General features: G+C 68.8%; 4 protein-coding genes across 4 annotated transcripts; 1 reads left to right on the top strand and 3 right to left on the bottom strand.

The window, feature by feature from the left end:
• Positions 1–907: 907 nt before the first annotated feature.
• Positions 908–9,897, bottom strand: MAP1S (microtubule associated protein 1S). Its single transcript, XM_064469780.1, has 7 exons — positions 9,691–9,897; positions 7,928–8,029; positions 7,161–7,243; positions 6,895–7,035; positions 3,099–6,354; positions 2,747–2,964; positions 908–2,640 (listed from the first exon to the last, which is right to left on the bottom strand). Exons 1-7 carry the CDS (start codon positions 9,875–9,877, stop codon positions 2,485–2,487), a joined length of 4,143 nt encoding a protein of 1,380 aa, XP_064325850.1. The 5' UTR covers positions 9,878–9,897; the 3' UTR covers positions 908–2,484.
• A 1,063-nt stretch (positions 9,898–10,960) lies between these two features.
• On the bottom strand, positions 10,961–12,155 carry LOC135316431 (cocaine- and amphetamine-regulated transcript protein-like). The gene is made up of 3 exons (XM_064469785.1): positions 12,024–12,155; positions 11,350–11,433; positions 10,961–11,175 (listed from the first exon to the last, which is right to left on the bottom strand). The coding sequence occupies exons 1-3, from the start codon at positions 12,153–12,155 to the stop codon at positions 11,068–11,070; spliced, it is 324 nt and encodes a 107-aa protein (XP_064325855.1). The 3' UTR covers positions 10,961–11,067.
• A 480-nt stretch (positions 12,156–12,635) lies between these two features.
• LOC135316430 (survival motor neuron protein 1-like) lies at positions 12,636–14,572 on the bottom strand. Its single transcript, XM_064469784.1, has 6 exons — positions 14,489–14,572; positions 13,901–14,092; positions 13,495–13,809; positions 13,287–13,412; positions 13,122–13,210; positions 12,636–12,861 (listed from the first exon to the last, which is right to left on the bottom strand). The coding sequence occupies exons 1-5, from the start codon at positions 14,513–14,515 to the stop codon at positions 13,130–13,132; spliced, it is 741 nt and encodes a 246-aa protein (XP_064325854.1). The 5' UTR covers positions 14,516–14,572; the 3' UTR covers positions 12,636–12,861; positions 13,122–13,129.
• Positions 14,573–16,496: 1,924 nt separating this feature from the next.
• Positions 16,497–18,388, top strand: GADD45B (growth arrest and DNA damage inducible beta). Its single transcript, XM_064469549.1, has 4 exons — positions 16,497–16,729; positions 16,835–16,936; positions 17,334–17,547; positions 17,670–18,388. Exons 1-4 carry the CDS (start codon positions 16,692–16,694, stop codon positions 17,781–17,783), a joined length of 468 nt encoding a protein of 155 aa, XP_064325619.1. The 5' UTR covers positions 16,497–16,691; the 3' UTR covers positions 17,784–18,388.
• The last annotated feature ends 908 nt before the right edge of the window (positions 18,389–19,296 follow it).

The raw sequence follows: 19,296 nt of genomic DNA, 5'->3' as shown, positions 1-19,296 counted from the left end.
GCCGCCGGTGAGGTGTTGCCACCCGCTCCCCACAGCCACAGGCCCCCTCGGCTCACGCAGCCCAAAATCCAACCGGGAGCGTTCGGTTCACCGCGCCGGCAAAAAGCCTCGCCCCACGGTGCTGGAGCTGGGGGGCTCGAAGGGACGGTGGCAGCGGCCGCGATGGGAACAGCCCTGGCCCCCCCCAGCCCCGGCACTGGAGGTCACAACTAGCCTCCCAGTGAGCAAAAGCCCCCAGCAGCCCCCCAGAAACCCCCTCCCCAGGAGCCGCCCCGGCCCTGCCACCGGAACAAAGGTCCTGGGGATGGCGGGGTTTGGGGACAGGGAGGTTTTGGGGAAGGGGAGGTTTTGGGGTTGGATGTGGGGTGTTTGGTGTGCGTTTTGGTTCCCTGGTTCTGCCAGGCTTGGGCTGACCACGCTGGGTGGGGGGCTTAGCCCCGCAGCTGGGGCACAGGGATCCCCCGCAGCATCAAGGAGGCTCCGACCCCCCCCTTAGGACCCCTCCCCGTGCCAAGCATGTGGGGGCAGACCGCGGCAGCCCCCTCCTCCGCGGGCTGGGGGCGGCAGGGATGGGGATGCAGTTGTCATGGCAACGCCGCATCCATCCTCACCGCGCTGGCGCACCAGCCCCTGCCTCACAGCGCAGCCGCCCCCCAGCCCATCTCCGACCCCCCCAGCGCGATACCCTGGACCCCCCCCCCCCCAGCCCCTCTCGCACGGCAGGATGCTGCCCCAGAGCACCCCACACATCCCAGGGCTGCGCCCAGCCCTCCACCCCACCTCCCCCAAGCCCAGCACCCACAAACCGCCCCAGGACCCCAGGGTAGCACCCGGCCCATGCCCCTCCCCCGCCCCAAGGACCAGGGGACCCCCCCCGAACCCCCAAACACAGGAGGCAGAGAGCAGCCGGGAGCTATCCTCTCTTTAATGCTCATTTTCAACACATTTGCCAAACGGGAACGTGGCGTGCATGACGGGGAGCGTGCCGGCGTCCGTGGGCAGGGAGTGGCTTGGGGGGGGGGTCACAGCCGCCTCCCCCAAGCCGCCAACCTCCAAACCAGCTTCCAACTAAGAAAAAAATATATAAAGCACTAAAGGTGAAACATTCAGTCCCCCCTCCCCGAACACGTAGGACGATACAATCCAAGATAAAAGCCCCCGCGGCCACAAGCCGGTGCCTGGACTGGGGGGGGGTCGGGGGGGGCCACAGATAAATAACCTCCCACCAGAACAGGTTTGGTTTCTTCAGTTTTTGCCTTTTTTTTTTTTTCTTCATTTTCTTTTTTATTTTTCCTTTTTTTTCTTAAAAAGTCATTACAAAAAGAGCCAGTGAGGAGCCTCCTACAAAACAGGTTAGTGTTTGCCCCAGCCAAGGATGGGGGGGGGGGGGGGGGGGCTCAGATCCTGCCCCCCCCAGCCCAGCCCCCCCCCACCCCCGCTCTCTGCTCACAAAATCCCTTAAAAATTGCACGTGACATTTGGTTTCTTAACAGCCTTCCAGCAACTTGAGGGCTTGGGGGTGGACGGGGCGGGGGGCTGCTTTCCCAGGCCCCCACCCCCCCCCGAGCCTGGGTGCGGGGTCAGGCTCCCCGGCCCCTGCTGTCAAGGAGGGAAGAGCCATCAGTGCAGCGAGCTGCCAGGTCTCAGCCTGGTGGAGAAGAAAGATCTCCCCCCCAGCTGCTGCATGTGGAGGGGGGGCGGGGGGGACACGATCGCTCTTGGCGGCCACGGGGTCCGGCCGTGCCTGGGGTGGGGGGGGCCGGTGTCAGGGACAAAGCCCGTGACTGTAGTGCCGGAGGAGCAGCCGCTGCAGACCCCCCCGAGCCCGGGCATGAGCCCTGGCACTGCCCCACAGGGTGAGAACCCCTGGGGAAGCCAAGGTCATCCCAGCCCAGAGCCCCCCAGGAAGGAGATCCGGCCCCTCCGAGGGTTGGGGGTACTGGGGAGGGGCAGTAGTGGCTTGTCCTGGGAGGGGGTAGGAACAGCAACAACAAAATTTACCCTGTTAAATCGAGCACGGCTGGGGCTCGGTGCCCGCTGGGAAACGGCTCAGCACCGCCGCTGGATGGGGGGGGACACGGACGGGGGAGGGGGGGACACACGACACACACGGATCCTGCCCCCAAAGGCAGGGTCACCCCGTCCCCGGCTGGTCCCCCACACCCAACGCGGGACGGCGGTGGGTGCAGAGCGAGGAGTGCACGGCTCCGGCGTGGGCATGCGGGAACCACACGGCGTGTGAGGGTGCGGTGTGTGGGTGCTGTGGGCTCGGGGTCCCTGGGGAGCCCCTGCCAGTCCTGGGAGGGGGGTGGACACACCATCCCTTCCCCCTCCCCCCAGCAGAACCCCCCTCTCCCTCTCCCCCGAGCCAGAGTGGCTGGGGGTTGACGCATCCCCAAGTCACCGGGTGGGGAGAGAGGGAGAGGGGGGGGGCTCACAGAGGAGGGTGGGGATGAAGCTCACGCTGCAGCCCCCCCCAGCCCCTCAGAACTCCACCTTGCAGGCGGGGAAGGTCTCATCCTGCATGGCCACGGTGCTGTTGCTGCCCAGCACCGTGATGCCCAGCTCCTGCTGCCGGTCGTGGGTCTCCTGGTACCACTCATGCATCACCAGCGAGTCGAAAGTGGGGATCAAGGTCACCTGCAGAGACACCCACGGCACCGCGTCACCACACCCTGACCCTCCCAGCCCCAGCACAGGGAGGGGTCTGATCCCACCGCTCCGGGTATGCTGGGGGGGGGCTCACCTGGATGTCGGTGCCCCACTGGTGCTTGCCGGCAAGCAGGGCGTCGAGGAGGGACCGCAGGACGCCCTCCTTCAGGTGATCGTCGCCGCTGACCACGTAGCAGAGGGAGCGGACGCGCCGGAAAAACTCCTCATCCACCGTCCGGGCGCTCCAGGAGCCAGGCAGGTACGCCAGGTCCACGTAGATGGGGGGGCCTGGGGGGGCCGCAGCTCGTGTGCCTGCCAGGACCGGGGTAGGGAAGCCGTGAGCTGCAGCCCCCCCCCGACTCCCCCACCCCATCACACAGCACTAGCGGTGCCTCTGAGCTGCTCCCCGGGAGCACCCACGTGTTTCCCCCCGCCCAGCCCGGTACCTGCCGGTGATGCCCTGCCAGCTCCCGTCGGCAGCCGGGCTCCAGCGCTGCGGGTGGTCCCTTGGGTGCGGGTGTCCCCACTGGAGGGGCCCTTCTTGTCCCCGGGGGGCAGCCTGGCCTTGTCCCCAGTGTCACGGGCTGAGCTGGTGGGGCCCCTGCCCTTGGGGGCCAAGGTAGGGTGCCGGGGGGCCTCAGCCCTCAGGGTGGTGGGTGCCGAGCCCACACGGGACGGGGCCCTCTTCACCTTGCCGAGGGTCTCCTTCTTCCCGGCGCGGGTCTGCTCGGCCGGCAGCGCCTCGGGGTCCACCATGCAGATGCCGGGCTGGGCGGGGATGGGGCAGGGGTCCTTCATGGGGGCCGGCAGCGGGTCACGGGCCCTGGCCACGCCACGGGTGGGCTGCTCCGAGTCCTCATCCGACTCCAGCCCGTCGGCCAGGATGGAGGGGCAGTCCTCGGTGGCCGGCGGGATGTCGGAGTCGGACAGGGTGGGCAGGGACTCGCTGACGGAGGTGGGGGGGGTCTCTCCCGCTGGCTGGCGGGGCCGGCCCTGGTGCTGCACCAGCTCCTGCGACTGGTCGCTGTCCGACAGCTCCCGGGGGCTGGCGGCGGCCGAGGGTGACCGCTCCGATTTGGGATGCTCGAACTCGCAGGGTGACACCAAGCAGAGGTCCACGTCGTGGGGCGAGTCAGAGCGGCGGTCAGGCCGCAGCACCACGTCACCATCAGCCCGCGGCGGGTGGTGGCACGGCCGCAGCGGCAGCGACAACCCACCCTTGGTGGCCTCTGGCTCTGGCGTCCCCCCGGTCCCCCGGGACCGCCTGCCCTCCTCCGGTGGGGACTCACTGACGGGTGGCAGCACCTGCTCGAAGGAGACTGAGAGCGACTCGTCCACCTCGGTGGAGTGTGGGGAGCCCACCTCAGCCGGCAGCGAGGGGGTGGTGATGGTGGGGGACACGTCAGGGACATCGTCCTTGAAGGGGCTGAGGGAGAGGCAGCCCGCCTGCTTCTCCTGCGAGGAGCTGGAGACGTCCTGCGAGGTTTTGCCCCCGGCCGGCGGCCAGGGGTTGGGCTGCCGGTTAGTGCCGGCACCCGGCTCCTCCGTGCCATCGTCCACCGGCGACTGGTGGAAGGGAGTGTGCCCAGCACTGGCTGGCCCCGAGCTGGCCGGGGACATCATCTCCAGGGTCTTCTCCTCCGAGCTGCCGCAGGCGTCCTCACCGCCCTCGGGGCCGTGATTGACCATCCCGGTGGGCGTCAGGTCGAAGTTGACGCTGCGGTCGCTCTTGGGGGTCTTGGCCAGGGGTGATGGGGGGCAGACGGCTCTCAAAGGGCTGCTCTCCAGGTAACGGAAACGCTGGGGGCTGTCGGGGTCTTCCAGGCCGTTCTCCAGGCAGGATGAGTCCCCCCGTCCCGCCTGCCCCCCAGCCCCCCCGTTCTCCAGCGGCGAGGGCTCCAGCTCACTCTCGGCCGTGGTGATGCCCTCGTCCGTCGATTCCTCCTTCCTCCTCCTCCCGCCAGCCCCCGGTGAGGCAGCCCCCCGGCCCCGCTCAGCCTCCGGCAGCATGTCCTCAGGGGAGGAGGACTTGGAACCATCCGATGCCCCCGGCTCCTTCTTGCTGCCTGCCTCCCGGGGAGCTTTGGCCTTGGGCTTCTCCAGCTCCTTCTTGAGAGGGGGTTTCTTGATGCTGCCAGCCTTGGCCAGGGGTTTGCGGGTCTCTGGCACCGCCGTTTTCCGGGCCACGGTCTTGGCAGGAGCCTTCGCCTCTGCCTTGCTCTCCTTCGCGTCTTTCCGCAGAGTCTCAGCCTTCACCTCCCTCTTCACCACCTTCGCGTCCTTCTTGGCCTCCCCCTTCGCCTCAGCCCCCTCATCCTTCTTCGGCAGTTTCTTCTCCTCTTTCCGGGGGACAGGCTCCTTCTTGGGCACCGCTTTCTCCTTGCTCAGCTTTGGCTTTGCATCCACCTTCAGCTTCTCCATCGAAGACTCCAGCTTGGCTCGAGCATCCTTGGCTTTCTCCTCTTCCGACCCCGCTCTGGCCGTCTCCCCCAGAGATTTTGGCTTCTCCTTGGTCCCCGTCTTCACCTCCTTCCTCTCTACCTTCAGAGTTTTCTCCTTCAGTGCCGGTGCCCCAGCATCTACCAAGCTAAGCTTGGAAGCTGACTTGAGGCTCTCCTTGCTCTCTGCCCGCTTCTGCTTGAGCGGCTTCTCAGGTTGGGACGCTGGTGGCCCCTTCAAATCATTCTTGGTGACCACGGGATGCTTGAGGAACTCCAGGTGCTTCACCTTCTCCAGCCCCTCCAGGATGCGGGCCTGGGGGGTGCAGCCAGGGAAGAGGACCCGGATGATCTTCTCGGAGGGGCTGACGGGGTGCCAGACGAGCAGGGCGCAGATGGAGGTCAGGCACTGCAGGGGCAAGTCCTGCTCCTTGGGGTAGCTGTTGCCTGACCATTGCTGCAGGAGAAAATCCAGCTCCTTGGTGCCCTTCACGGGGTTCAGGACGTACATGTCCAACCTGCCTACTCCCATCTTCTGGAAGAGGACGGTGGGCTCCGCGCGAGGTCCGCTGTCCCGGGCCAGCGGGTTGGGACGGATGCCCAGCTTCTCCAGGTAGTGCAGGGTCAGGGCAGCCTCGTCGCAGCTCTTCAGCACCCGGGAGTTACCCTCGATGTCCTTCAGCTTCTCAGAGGCATTGAGGAAGACAACACCCAGCTCGGGGGAGATGAGGTTCTTCGCCCAGTCCCCGTTGCCCTGCGAGCCCTGGGACGGATCCTCCTCCAGCTCGGCCAGCTTCCTCTGCAGCAGGCTGTTGACGCCGGGCAGGCTGTCCGTGCCCACGTGCGTCACCAGGATGGAGTCGATGCGGTCCAGGTGCCGGACCAGCTTCCAGAAGGATGACTTGGGGTTGGAGCCTCCGTTGACCAGGACATTGAAACCGTTGACGGCAAAGAAAGCCGAGTCCCCTCTCCCGCCCGGGAAGATATAGCAGCAGGGCTTGGAGAGCTTGAGGAAGCCAACCATGGTGGGGGGCTCGAGGAGGTCAAAGGGGGACTGGGGCTCCAGCGACTCCGAGAGGTACTCCATGAACTCCTCCAGCCCCTCCATCTCAGGCAGGATGCAGCCCGGGTTGCAGCGCAGCTCGATGAAGTCCTGGAGGTTGTGATGGTCCAAGCCCGAGTCCCTCCACTCCCCAAAGTCAGGGCAGCTGATGGTCAACCTGGCCTTGGCCGAGGGGTCCGCTGAGCTCAGGATCTCCCCTACCTGCGAGGGGACGGGGACAGCCAGAGCTTCAGGTGGGAGGGGGCACCCAGGGCCAGAGATGCAGCAGCGCAGGGGGTGCCCTGCCTCAGCCCCCCCCTCCCTTGGCAAGCACAGAGAACCCCTTCCCCGGGGGCTCCCACAGCCCCGTCCCATTCCTTGTACCCGGTGCCGGCCGCCTGCATGATACCTGGGGGGGCCGGTCCCCCATTCACACCCACCCCCAGCTGCGGCTCAGGGCCGGGATGTGGCCGATCGCACCCCCCCCCAGCCCCGCTGCCCCTTCCCCAGCCCCACAGTGGGAGGGATGCGCCGACGGGAGAGGCAGCGCGGCTGCCTGAGGAGCAGACGGCTGGGCCAGCCTCCCGCTCGCGCCGCCGCCATGCCCGGCTCCCCGCCGAGACGCCGGAGAACGTGAGCAGACAGTCGCTCCGGCAGCACCAGCCCATGGCCCCCCCCCTCCGCGCACCGGCAGCCGGGAGGGCAGCAGGCAGCTCCTCCCTGGGGGTCCCCCCAGCCAAGCCCCCCTCCCCGGCACCGCACCTCCTTGTCCGTGAAGATCTGGATGAAGTCCCGCAGGGAGAAGCAGCCCGTCTGCAGCATCAGCTCCCCCGTCTCCTCCACGCACGGCCCCGCAAACACCAGCAGCTTGTGCTGCGACACGTCCGTGATGAGGTTTCGCAGCTGAGGATGGAGGGGATGTGAGGACAGAGGGGACGTGAGGATGCCACAGGGCTCCATCTTGCAGCAACCTCCTGCCAGCGGCTCCGAAGGGGCCGCAGCCCTCTCCCCCAGCCCCCCCAGCTCACCTCATCACACAGGGACTTGTCGGAAGGGTTGAGCAGCACCAGGGTCTCCAGCACATCTCCCCGGTGGTGGAGGGTCCGCTGACCTGCGGGGAGCGAGGGCTGACACCCACCCTTCCCAAAACGATGGGGCTACACCCCAAGTTTGGCCTCGTCCCACGGGGATGGGATGGGGGGGACGGACAGGACAGCAGGGCCAGCGCCTGCCCGCTTCCCCCATGGAAAAGGGACAGCCACCGTCCCGCTCCCGGACACCGTGGGGGCCAGCGAATCCGCTGAGCCAAAGGACACGTTTCCCACGTCCTTCCTGCCGCAGGGAGGGGAGAAAAGGGGGGGGACGCAAGCTGGGGGACCCCCTCCTGTCCTCCCTGAGCACAACAGCAAGCCCTTGGTGCTCCCAGGGAGGGTCTCAGGGTTGCAAACACCCACTGGAGACCTGACCACTATCCACGCCCCCCCCCACCAGCATGACAAGGGGACACGGTGGGGAAGTAGCACCGGAGCGGCCCCGGCATCCCCGGCTCCATCCTCTCCTTTCCCTTCTTTCTGCGGGAAATCACATCCCACCCTGTGATGGGTGAAGGAAGTGGTTTTTCACGTGGGGGATCACAGGGTTTGGCCGGGGGAGGGCCACAAAGCAAAGCCTGTTCCCGCAATGGCCAGGGGGGCCCCACTCCCCGCCACCCCCTCAGACGGAGTTTGGGGAGTTTTTCACACCCCCACAAATTAAAAAGCACCCGGGGGGGGGTGGGGGTGTCCCCCTCTTTCACCTTTCACGATGCTGGAGAAAGTGGCCGAGTGACGGGACACGAAGAGCTTCAGCTGCTCGTCCAGGTTGCATGAGGAGAGGTCGATGTCCCAAGAGCGGATTCCTTTGGGGACACACACAAAAATGGGGGGGGGCGGGGCTCAGCCCCACTAGCACCCACCGGCACCGCGCCCCTGCACCGCAGCACCCACGTGGCACCGAATAAGCACGACGGGGACTGTCCCCATGCCACATCCACCCTGGTCCTCCTTCTTACCTCACCCTAAGACACAGCCATGCCAGCCCGGTGGCTTTGGGGACACCCCAGTGGGTCCCCAAGCCCGGCCGGACCCCGGCACGAGGCCGATGCACCAACCGGCTGCCCGGCAGCAAACACCTTGCACGGTGACTCACGGCAGCACCGGCTCTGCCAACCCAAAACCCCGGCGCCCGAGGCGACGGGCGCACCTTGCCGGCACCTCTTCAAAGGCAGCAATTAAAGGAATTAATGGTGCCGGAGAATTAGGCGCACACGGTGCTGCTCCCGGCTCCCAGGGCAGGGTCAGGAACCCCAAGGCACAACCCCAAAACACCCGCAACCCCTTCAGGACCCCAGAGGAGGCGGCCACAACTGCTCCCCACTAACGGCCCAGCAAACCGGCGGGCGATGGCGTAAGACGGCCGGGCCTCGGCGGCCAAGGGGGGGTTGCACAAATTTTGCACAAGGCGCCGGGCGAGGGCTGGGGCTGTTTTTGGGCGGTTTCACTGCTTGGGGCCAGCGGGGTTTGGTTCTGCTGGCTCCCAAGGGGGGGACACATACACACACCCACCCACCAGGGCAGTCCTGGTCTGACACGTGTCGTGTCCCCCCCCCACCATTTGGGGGACCTGCTCCAGCGCAGGGGCGCTCTGATGACGTGGCCTGAGACACCCCCCCCCCAGCTCTGGCCCCAGCTCAGGGAGAGCTGGGAGTGGGAGATGGGAGCAGGGGTGGAAGGGGGTCCCCATAGCATGCCCCCCCCCCCAGTTTAGCCCAGCATCCCCCCCGAGGCCAGCATCCAGCCCCTGCAGCTGCACGGGGCAAGGTCCCAGGTGGTGACAAGGGGAGGGGACAGGTCGCGGGGTCCACCCGGAGCTTGGGGACAGACCCCAGAGAAGAGGGGGTGGGCACCAAGGCTGGGGGGGGGGGGGAGGGACTGGGACAGGAGGGGGGAGCAGCATGTGCCAGGGGACCAATCCTGGGGGTCTGGGGCAGGAGAGGGGACAGATCCTGGGGTCCCTGGGGGGCAGATCCTGAGGAACCTGAGGACAGAAGAGGGGGCAGATGCTGGGAGGCTCTGGGGGGCAGATCCTGGAGGGTCTGGGGCAGGAGAGGGGGCAGATGCTGGGGATCCTGGGGGGGCAGAAGAGGGGGCAGACCCTGGGGGGCAGATCCTGAGGGATCTGAGGGCGGGAGAGCGGGCAGATGCTGGGGGTGGACCCTGGGGGGCAGATCCTGGGGGGACTGGGGCAGGAGCGGGGTCAGATGTTGGGGACCCTGGGGGGCAGATGCTGGGGTTCTGTGGGTGGAGCAGAGCTGGGGGGTCCCGATCCCGGAGACCCGGGGCAGGAGGGGGCGGACGGGGAGGGGGGGATCAGACCCCAGGGACCGGGGCGGGGGAGGGGGGCGGAAGGCGCGGGGCAGAGCCCGGAGCATCATACGCGGGGACGGACCAGACCCGCGCACCGCCACCGGGGTCAGCTCCGGGACCACCGCGGCCGCCGCCGCCGCCGCCCCGGGCTCACCTCGCTCCAGCTGCTGCAGCGCGGCGGCAAGCAGGCCGGGCCGGTGGCAACCGCCGCCTACGATGGCCAGCAGCGAGTAGCGGCGCGGTCCCGCGGCGGGGCCGGGAGGAGGAACCGGAACCGCCGCCGCCGCCGCCGCCGCCCGGCCCGCGCCCTCCGCAGCCCCCGCCGCCGCCGCCGCCGCCATCTTCGGCGCCCCCCGCCCGCCGCGCCGCGCCGCGCCGCGCCCCGCCCCCGTGCGTCACCGCCGCCAAATCCCCGCCCACTGATGTCACCGCCGGCCAATGGGAGATCGCGACGGGGATAGGGAAGGCGGGAACGGCGGCGGGCGGGGAGGTCTTAAAGGGGCGATGGCAGGGTGGGGCCGGCGTGGGTGGGGTCCGCCCGCGCAGTGCAGTGCAGTGCAGTGCAGTGCAGTGCAGTGCAGTGCAGATACAATGCAAATGCAGTGCAAAGCGTGCTCAGGCCGGTGCGGAGCTGGGAGTGGGCATTGCAGGGCGATGTAGTGATGGGAGGCAGCACGGGGACAGGGCTGAGCGGTGTAAAGCAGAGCTGGGGGTGTGCGATGCAGCGCCATGCGGTGCTGGGATGGGGCTGCGTGGCACAGCGCGGTGCAGGGCCGAGGCTGTGCAGCACATCGCTGTGTCGTGCACGGGTTGTGAGGCGCAGCGGGGTGCAGCGCAGGGGCTGTGCAGTGAACGCAGCGGGCTGCGGGACCGAGCGGCCTCGGGCCAGCCTGGGCTGTGCAGCGCAGGGCCTGCGTGATGCGCTACAGTGCAGGACAGAGCAGGATGGGGCTAGGCCACGTAGCCCCCTCACATCCCCCTGCCCTCAGCCTCCATTCCCATACTGCCTCTCCACCCCTCAGCCTCCAGCGGATCGGGAACAACCAGTGCCATGACCACAATAGCTCCCCAGGGCCCAGCCCTCGGCCCCCTAGCCCACCCCAGCAACATCCCCTTCCCCACTCCCCCACCACACATCCCACCCCAGCCTTAGGTGCCCTTTGCAGACCCACAGCAGGATGGGACCCACCCCCACCCAGCTTGCCTGGCACCCCAGGAGCTGTGCCCAGCCCAGGGCCAGTGGAAGAGGGGTGCTGGGACCCCAGAATCACCCAAAAGAGCAGGCAGCAGGTGTGAATCCAAGATGTTTAATTTGACCCTGGTCCAGGAGACCCGCAGGCCCCTGGGCCAGGGCACCCAAGGGTGCCAGGGTGCTGTGCAGGCACATCCAGGCACTCGATGACCGGAGCCAGTGGTGAGCAGCAGCAGGTCCTGGTGCGGGGAAGGGGCTGGGGACCCATGGCTCCCCAGCTGCACCGGGCACAGCCTGGGCCAGCAGCATCCCGGCAGGCAGCAGCGTCCCTGATGTCCCTTAGGAGCACTTGAGGATGAACAAGTTGCAGGCGGTGCCGCGGGGGCAGCTGCAGAGCTTCCCGATGCGTGCCCCCTTCCGCACTGCGCACGGCTCCCCGGGCTCGCACTGCGGGACGGTGTCTGTCAGGTCCAGGGCTCAGCCAGCCCACCCCCCCCCGGGGCTGGACCCCACACAACCAGACCCCTACAACCAGCACCTGAAGGGTCTGGCTCCGGTGCTGGCTGTGGGGTTTAGCCCCACTGAGCACCCAGTGCCCACCACCCCCCAGCCCAACCATACCAAGGGCACCCAGCTCAGCCTTTTCTCCACCGCCGGCAGCTCCCTGCTTCCCAGCTTCTCCAGCACCTCCTGCAGCGCCTCGACCTGCCGCAGACAGCACCGTGTCACCCCGAGCCCCCCAGGACATCGGTGCCGGACCCTGTCCCACCCACAAGCAACACCCATCCCCGCAGGTTGCACCCTGGGGTGTAACCACAGCTCCAGACCTGCTGTGCCTGGCTCGGTCCCTGCTGGAGGGGAATCAGGGCTGTGGCAGGATCAGGAGAGGCTCGGAGTGCCTCCCACCTGCTGGGTGCAGCTCCGAGCCCCCTCCCCAGCACCCACCACCTGCTCCCACCCAGCGCAGCACCTCCCCCTGCCGCACCCAAGCCAGAGCAGCTTGGCAGGGCAGGATGGGGAGGGAAAACCAGGTACAAAGCTGCAAATTCCCATATGCTGCTGGACATCCTGGGGGAGCTGCTGTGAGGAACCCGCCCCAGTGCTCAAAAGCAGCGCCAGAAAACCAGTGGTGAGGTCTCAGTGTCCCCCCCAACCCCCTGAGGTCACCCCAGCACAGCCAGAACCAGCCCCTAAACCAGGGCATCGAGAGCAGGAACACCCCAGGGTGCCCCAGAGCTGCGTGGGGGCTGCCGGTGGCCCCGTCCCCTGCAGGCATCGCTCCCCCAGCCCCTTACCAGCTCTGTCTCCTCCCGGCTCTGCCCGGGCAGGCTCTCGGCCGGCTGGAGCCCCAGCGCCGGCTCCGCGGTGCCCGGCAGGATGAGGCCGGAGCCAGCCAGGCAGAGCAGGCAGAGCCAGGCGCTTTCCATGCTCCCAGTGCCGGATGCCTCCCTGGATGCTCACGGATGCGCCTGGCTCAGCCGGCTTTATACCCCGCTCTGCCACCCCCCCACAGCCCACCAAGGGGTCACCGGCGTGGGCAAACACCTGCTGACGCAAATGGGGAGCGGGTGCGTGTGTGTGTCCCCTCCCAAACCTGGTTGCTGACATCAAGACGAGGTGGGGACACGTCCTCGGGAGATGCATCCCCTGGGACACCAGTGCCCGGAGCCGGCGGGACGTACGTCAGCACCGCGTCCAGCCGGAGCAGCCTGAGAGCTGGTGGGTGCAGAGCCCCCCACAAGGCCTGAGCTGCCCCCCTGCCCCGCAGCAAGGCAGAGGCCACCCTGCCAATTCCCTGAGCAAACACGGCCGCGGCGTGGCTCATCCCGGCGCGTCCCACCCGCCGGCGCGGCGCTGGCAGAGCCGAGGGTCCCTCTGGGGATGGCGCAGACAGGCTGGCACGCGGGTCTCACAAACAGCTTTATTCCAAAGAAGGGGACAGTAGGGGAGGACAGAGGGGGTGCTGCAGCCCCCACCAGCCAGGGCTCTGATGCAGAGCCAGCCGGAGTGCAGGAAGGCTGCTGCCCCCATCCCTGCAGCCAGGACCCCCGGGGGCTGCAGCCCGCTCTGCAAGCGAGGGGAGTGGGAGCACGGCAGCTGCCCCTCCGGCACGGCGTGGGGGAACGGATCCAGCTGGAGGGGAGCAGACACAGGTGAGCAGCGGGGAAGGGATGATGGGGTATCTCAGCCCCCCCATTAATGTGTCCCACAGCCACACCAAGTCCCCCTCACGTCCCCATGGGTTCCCCCAATGTCCCTGTGGGGTTCCGTTGTGTCCTGCAGCCCTCCCACGTCCCCCGTGTCCCCCCTCCAGTAGGGTGGTGAGGTGACAGCAGGGCCCTGCCGGGGAGCACAGGGAGGGGGTCCCAGTGCCGGAGCATCCCCAAACCCACCTGCCCTCCTAGCTGCGCGGGGGCTTCTTCTGCCTGCGGCCTGGCCGCGGGGGGGGCTCGGCAGCCTCTGCCCGGCCTTCCCGGAGGCCCTGGGGCACAGAGGAGCAGGGGGTCACGATGGGGACCCTCTCCTTCCCCCCTCCCATCCCTCGCACCCCGCCATACCACGTAGAAGCCGGTGTGGTACCCACTCATGTACCAGGCCATCAGCATCCCAGCCAAGGCCTCCTCCTCCTCCTCTTCCTCCCGCATGGCACGTAGCGAGTCCGGGGACCACAATGGGGGTGTCACCTGCCAGCAGCACCCCCAGCCCGTTAGGGAGACTTGGGGGGGGAGGGCGTGCTCCAAAGCCGGGGGCATGGCAGGCACTCACCTCAGGGTGCTGGGGGGAGCAGGGTGCCCACTTGCCCTTCCTCCTCCTTGCTCCCGGGGGCAGCTCCCACGACGAGGGGGTGCTGGGCCGGCGGTGCCCTGCACGGGGGGCACCCTCGCCCCTCGGGGTGTCGCTCACCCCCCAGGCCCCAGGGCAGGGGGGCAGGAGATCAGCCAGCGCCCGCTCTTCGGTGTTGCCGTAGCCGTCAAACTCCACCAGGCAGGTGCCAGCGGCGGGGTCCAGCGCCCGCAGCCGAGCGGGGTACAGCAGCCCGTCCCCCGCCCAGACGGTGCTGCAGGCGTCGCCCACCCTCCACTGCGGGGAGACAGGGCGGGGGGGCAGCCGGTGGGGTCACAGGGCGTCATCGTGGACCCCAAATCCCTCGGGGTTTGGGGATGTTACTCACCTGGTGGCCTTCCTCCTCCTTCTCCTCCTCCTCCTCCTCCTCCTCCTCCTCCTCCTCGCTGGGGATCAGGCTCGAGGTGGGGGTCTCAGAGTCGCCATCCGACCCCTCGGCCGAAGCGTCCCGGGGGGAGCGGAGCGGGGCAGCCCCCGGGGTCGCCGCTTTCCCCGAGGACGGGCCCCCCGCCTCGGCACCCTGCGAGCAGCAAAGGCGGCGTCACGGAGCGGGACGGGGTCACGGACCCCCGCGGAGCATCCCGGGCCCGTCCCGGACACCGGCTGGACCGGGGCACCGAGACACCCTCCCGCCGCCTGTCCGGGCCACCCCAGACCCAGGCTAGTCCAGGCCCTCCAGCCCCGGTCCGATCGCTCCCAGCCCCGGTCCAGTCCCAGTCCAGTCGCCCCCAGTCCCCGTCCGGTCCCGGTTTGGTGGCCCCCAGTCCCGCCCCCACCCCAGTATAGTCACCCCACAGACCCAGTGCGGTCCGGTCCCGATTTGGTGGTCCCCAGCCCGGTACTGGTTTAGGTGGCCCCCAGCCCCGGTCCGGTCCCGGTACAGTCGCCCCCGGCCCCCTCCCGTCCCACCGCCCACCCGCGGCCCCGGGACGCTCTCGGCCATGACCCGGCGCGGCCAGCGCCACCCCCGCGCCCGCACGTGGCCCCACGCCCCGCCCACGGTCCCGCCCCCTCCGCCCGCGCGGTGCCCTCTGGGTAATGTAGTCCCCGACCCTGCGGCGCGGGCGGGGCGTGCCGCGACTACACCTCCCAGAAGGCAGTGCGAAAGGGGAGGGGGAGGTGAGAGGGCGGGCAGAGCGCCGCCGCGGCCTCTCCCGCCCCCTGCTGGGTGGGCGGTGTGCGAGCGGAGCGCGGCCACCAGTGTAACGAGTTGCGGCGGTGCTCGGCGGGGCCGGGGTCACGGAGGGGTCCCACGGGGGACGGGGACACGCGGGGGGGCCGGGGAGGTGCAGGGGACAACGGGGACCCGCACACGGTGCCGGCAGCGCCACGGGCGGGCGCCCAGCAGCGTGGGGACCCGCTCAGGCGGCACCCACGGCCGGGGGAAACTGAGGCACGGAGTGGGGGTGGGCGCCCCCTCAGCCCCCCCCCGGCTCCCCGGGACACGCACCGTCCCGGCCCACCCCCACGGTGACGCGGGGACCGAGACGGGGCGACACAAGGTACCAAGCCCCGGTGCCCACCCGCGGGGGGAGGCGGCGGGGCCAGCCCGAGCCGCGCGTCCCCGGCAGGTGGCACCCGCCGCCCGCCCCGGCACCGGGACCTGCACCCCCCCCCCCCCCGCCCGGTGCACCGAACGCCCCGCGCGTGTCCCAGCTTCGGGCGCACCCACCCGCCGCCGCCCCCCCGGTCCCTCCGTTACAAGTCCCGGTGCGCGGAGCAAGCCTCCCGCCGCGCCTCGGTGCACGAATTGCCTCCCCCCGGTGCACGGACAGACCCCCCGGTGCAACCCCGGGTGCACGGACCGACCGCCCGGTGCAGGGACAGACCCCCCCGGTGCAGGGACAGACCCCCACCGGTGCAGGGACAGACCCCCACCCGGTGCAACCCTTGCTGCATGGACCTACTCCCCGGCGCACGAACCGACCCCCCGGTGCAGGGACAGACCTCCCCGGTGCAACCCCGGGTGCAGGAACACACCCCGCCGGTCCATGGACCGACCTCCTGGTGCCGCTCCCGGTACACGGACCGATCCCCAAGTGCAAGGACCGACCCGCGGTGCCGCCCCCGGTCCATGGACAGACCCCCGGTGGAGCCCCCGGTGGAGGGACCGACCCCCCGGTCCATAGACAGACCCTCTGTGGAGACCCCAGTGCAGGGACCGCCCGCCCGGTGCAACCCCCGGTGCAGGGACCGACCCCCCGGTCCATGGACAGACCCCCGGTGCAGGGACCGATCCCCAGGCGCAAGGACCGACCCTTGGTGGAGACCCCAGTGCAGGGACCGACCCCCCGGTGCAGGGACCGACCCCCGGTGCAGGGACAGACCCCCGGTGCAGCTCCCGCTGCAGGGACCGACCCCCTGATCCACGGACAGACCCCCCGGTGCAGCCCCCGGTGCACGGACCGATCCCCAGGTGCAAGGACCGACCCCCGGTGCCGCCCCCAGTCCATGGAGAGACCCCCGGTGCAGGGACCGACCCCCCGATCCACGGGCAGACCCCCCGGTGCAGCTCCCGCTGCAGGGACCGACCCCCTGATCCACGGACAGACCCCCCGGTGCAGCCCCCGGTGCACGGACCGACCCCCGGTGCCGCCCCCAGTCCATGGACAGGCCCCCGGTGCAGGGACAGACCCCTGGTGCAGCCCCCAGTCCATGGACACCCCCCCTGCGCTGCTGCTCCCGGTCCCCGCATAGCCCCGGGGGGGGGGAGGGGCAGTTTCGGGGCGGGGGTTTCCCCGCGCGCTTCCCCCCCCCCCCCCGCCCGCGGCACCGGCTCATCCCCACGTGGGCCCCCTCCGGGGGCGTCCAATCCCCGCAGGGCCCGCCCATCGCTTTGTGCCGGGCCATCCAATCAGCGGAGCGGGAGACGGCCCGCGACACCCCGCCCCGCGGCGGGAGGCTATAAAAGAGGGCGCCGGGCGCAGCGGCAGCTCAGAGCGATCGTGTTGCAGCAGCGGCTGGAGGCCTTCGCGATAGCGCCGCGATAGCATTGCGATAGCACGGCGATAGCACCGCGACAGCGTCGCCGCCACTCTCGGGATTATCGGTTTTGGGATTTGCCTTCTCCCCGCGGAGCCCGCGGCCCCTGGGCGCCCGCCTCGGATTACAATTGCACCATGACCCTGGAGGAGCTGGTGCCTTGCGATAGCAGCAAGTAAGTGTGGCGGCCCCGGCGCCGGGGGGGAGCCCGGGAAGGGGGAGGCTGTCGTTGTCGCCGCTGTCGCTCACCGGCTGTCGCGTGTGTCCTCCCCCCCCGCAGGATGCAGGCGGTGAGCGAGGCGGTGGAGCGGGTGCTGGTGGCGGCGCAGCGGCAGGACCGGCTCACGGTGGGGGTCTACGAGTCCGCCAAACTCATGAACGTGTGAGTATCTCGGGGGGGGGACCGCGGTTCGGAGCAGGGTGGGTGCAGGGGTGGGGGGTCAGGAGGGCGCAGGGCCCATGCAAAGGCGGGGGGGGCGTTTGTCCGGGGGGGTCCGGGCAGCACCAGCACAGTTTGCATGGTTGGGGTTTGTCCAGGACCCGAGTTCTCGGTGCAGGGGGGGATGCCTGGAGCAGCCCCAGTGCTTGGGTGGGTCTGTCCCCATCCCCCATCTCTTTCCTGCACACAGTGCAGGGGCCTGGTGACACGGGGTGACAGGGGGTGAGACGGGGTGCCAGCACCTGGTGGGTGCAGAAACCCCCGGGGTGAGGAGCTGCACCATCCCGAGCTGGTTTGGGGTGTCCCCCCCCCACCCCGCTAATGCCACGTGCTCCCACAGGGACCCCGACAGCGTGGTGCTGTGCCTGCTGGCCACCGATGAGGAAGACGAAGGCGACATCGCCCTGCAGATCCACTTCACCCTCATCCAAGCCTTCTGCTGCGACAACGACATCCACATCCTGCGCGTGTCGGGCATGCAGCGCCTGGCCGCCATCCTGGGCGAGCCCGAGCCCGGCGCCGAGCCCCGCGACCTCCACTGCCTCTTAGTCACGGTACGTTGGGACGGTGATGCAGGGCCACGCGACCCACGCCGAGGCTCGGGGCGGGCGGGACCGTGGCTCAGGGCCACGTGTCGGGGCGACGGCGGCACTAACCTCGTGCTTCTGCTCCCCAGAACTCGCACACGGACGCCTGGAAGAGCCAAGGGTTGGCGGAGGTGGCCAGTTACTGCGCCGAGAGCCGCGACAAGAACCAGTGGGTGCCGTACGTGTGCCTGCAGGAGCGCTGAGCCGGCCCCGGTCGACGCCCGGCTCTGTACCTGGAGGAGGAGGAGGAGGAGAAAAAAAACCAAACCAAACGGCAGGAAAAAAGGAGGAGAAATGGCCAGTTAAAAAACACAAACCCAAACACCCACCGATTTTATTTTTCTTTTTAACCGGAGAGGAGAAAGGAGCAGCCCGACCACACCGGTGGGCGTGGGGAGGAGGCGAGCGGCGGCCGTGCCGTGCCGGCAGCCCGGTGGGACGCTGGCCGGAGCGCGCCGGAGCCGTGCCGAGGAGTTGCGCTTGGCCGTGGGGACCGTGGGACTGTGCCGAGGAGCCCCGGGACGGGCGCTGCGGAGCGCGGGGAGGAGATGGAGACTGTTCTGGTTTTGTTTTGGCACCTGTGACTCGATGGAGGCGAGGACTGCAGGGGGACGGATTTTTTTTTTTCTTTGCAAATGAACTGCTTTTTCCAAGGGATAAATTATCGTCTGCAGTGATGCACTTGCAACGCCAGTGTCGGTTTTTGCACTCAAGCCACTTGGAGACCCTGATCTGAATCTATTCCAGAGTTTATTCTTATACCGATTTAAGAAAAAAAAAATTATTTGCAATAAAATGTCTGAAATCACGGGTGTCTGCCTCTGCTCTGCTGGAGCCGTTCCCACGTGGAGCGGGATCTGGGTGGGTTTTGGGGTGGGGGGGCCCCAGGGCTCCCCTTGGCACTGGCCCCGCTCCCCACCTTCTCCTGCAGCATGTCTGGGGGGGGCCCCCGGTGCAGGGCTGGGGTATTTCCCACCTGTGTGTGGCCTCCCCACGGCTTCTCTGGAAAAGGGGCTGTGAGTGAGGAAACACCCAGCGGCTGCAGCCGCAGGGCTGGGGGCCCACGCACGCCCCCGACCTCCGTGGGAAACTCAGGCCCCCCCCAACCCCCACCGCAGAAACCACAGCTCACTCCAGCTTCCTGGCTGTGGGAATTGTGACTGCCCACCCGTGGGCTGAGCCCCGCTGGGGTCAGGAAAATCCCCCCGCCCCCAGCCCCCTGGTGTGGGAATCCCCCCATCCCCTTCCCCAGCAGCTGGGGCTCCCTCAGTGCTGCAGGTACCCACGGCCCAGGGGGGCTGCTCTGAGCAGCCCCTTCCTCCTGTAGCTGGGGGGGGATTGTATATGACCCCCTCCCTCACCTGGGCAGATACCCCTCCCTGCACCTGCCCCCCCCCCCCCCCCCCCAAAACCATGGGCATCTGTGCTCTTAAAGGATGCCCCCTCCCCCCCCCCCAAGATGGGTGCCTGGACTTGTGGGTTCTTCTCCCACAGACGCCCTCCACCCCCCACTGCAAAGTGGGTGCCTGGATTTGGGGACACCGAGCGTGGGGTGGTGCATCCCAAAGGCTCAGGGGAAACTGAGGCAGCGACCTGCGGGTGTGGCAGCTGCCCTTGGTGGTCCCAGTGCCCCCATCCCGGTGGGGTGGGGTGTGGGGTTCCCCCCCTCTGTGGGTAGTGGGGACCCCGGGGCCTCCCCAGGTCACCTCCGCGGGG

This window comes from Phalacrocorax carbo, chromosome 19 (assembly GCF_963921805.1).
Source record: "Phalacrocorax carbo chromosome 19, bPhaCar2.1, whole genome shotgun sequence".
NCBI lineage: Eukaryota > Metazoa > Chordata > Aves > Suliformes > Phalacrocoracidae > Phalacrocorax > Phalacrocorax carbo.
This window is presented reverse-complemented; position numbering and strand designations above follow the sequence as displayed.

Bases quoted from the DNA above. Each gene is read 5' to 3' on its own strand.
- LOC135316431 (XM_064469785.1), bottom strand. From the start codon at position 12,155: ATGGAAAGCGCCTGGCTCTGCCTGCTCTGCCTGGCTGGCTCCGGCCTC. The intron at 11,434-12,023 runs GTAAGGGGCTGG...TGTCTGCGGCAG, and splicing joins GCCGGGAGGAGACAGAGCTG to GTCGAGGCGCTGCAGGAGGT. The intron at 11,176-11,349 runs GTATGGTTGGGC...ACCGTCCCGCAG, and splicing joins GGCTGAGCTGGGTGCCCTTG to TGCGAGCCCGGGGAGCCGTG.
- MAP1S (XM_064469780.1), bottom strand. From the start codon at position 9,877: ATGGCGGCGGCGGCGGCGGCGGGGGCTGCGGAGGGCGCGGGCCGGGCG. The intron at 8,030-9,690 runs GTGAGCCCGGGG...GTGTCCCCAAAG, and splicing joins GCTGCAGCAGCTGGAGCGAG to GAATCCGCTCTTGGGACATC. The intron at 7,036-7,160 runs GTGAGCTGGGGG...CTCCATCCTCAG, and splicing joins ACAAGTCCCTGTGTGATGAG to CTGCGAAACCTCATCACGGA.
- GADD45B (XM_064469549.1), top strand. From the start codon at position 16,692: ATGACCCTGGAGGAGCTGGTGCCTTGCGATAGCAGCAA. The intron at 16,730-16,834 runs GTAAGTGTGGCG...CCCCCCCCGCAG, and splicing joins GTGCCTTGCGATAGCAGCAA to GATGCAGGCGGTGAGCGAGG. The intron at 16,937-17,333 runs GTGAGTATCTCG...GTGCTCCCACAG, and splicing joins TCCGCCAAACTCATGAACGT to GGACCCCGACAGCGTGGTGC.
- LOC135316430 (XM_064469784.1), bottom strand. From the start codon at position 14,515: ATGGCCGAGAGCGTCCCGGGGCCGCGG. The intron at 14,093-14,488 runs GTGGGCGGTGGG...TGCTGCTCGCAG, and splicing joins AGAGCGTCCCGGGGCCGCGG to GGTGCCGAGGCGGGGGGCCC. The intron at 13,810-13,900 runs GTGAGTAACATC...GTCTCCCCGCAG, and splicing joins AGGAGGAGGAAGGCCACCAG to TGGAGGGTGGGCGACGCCTG.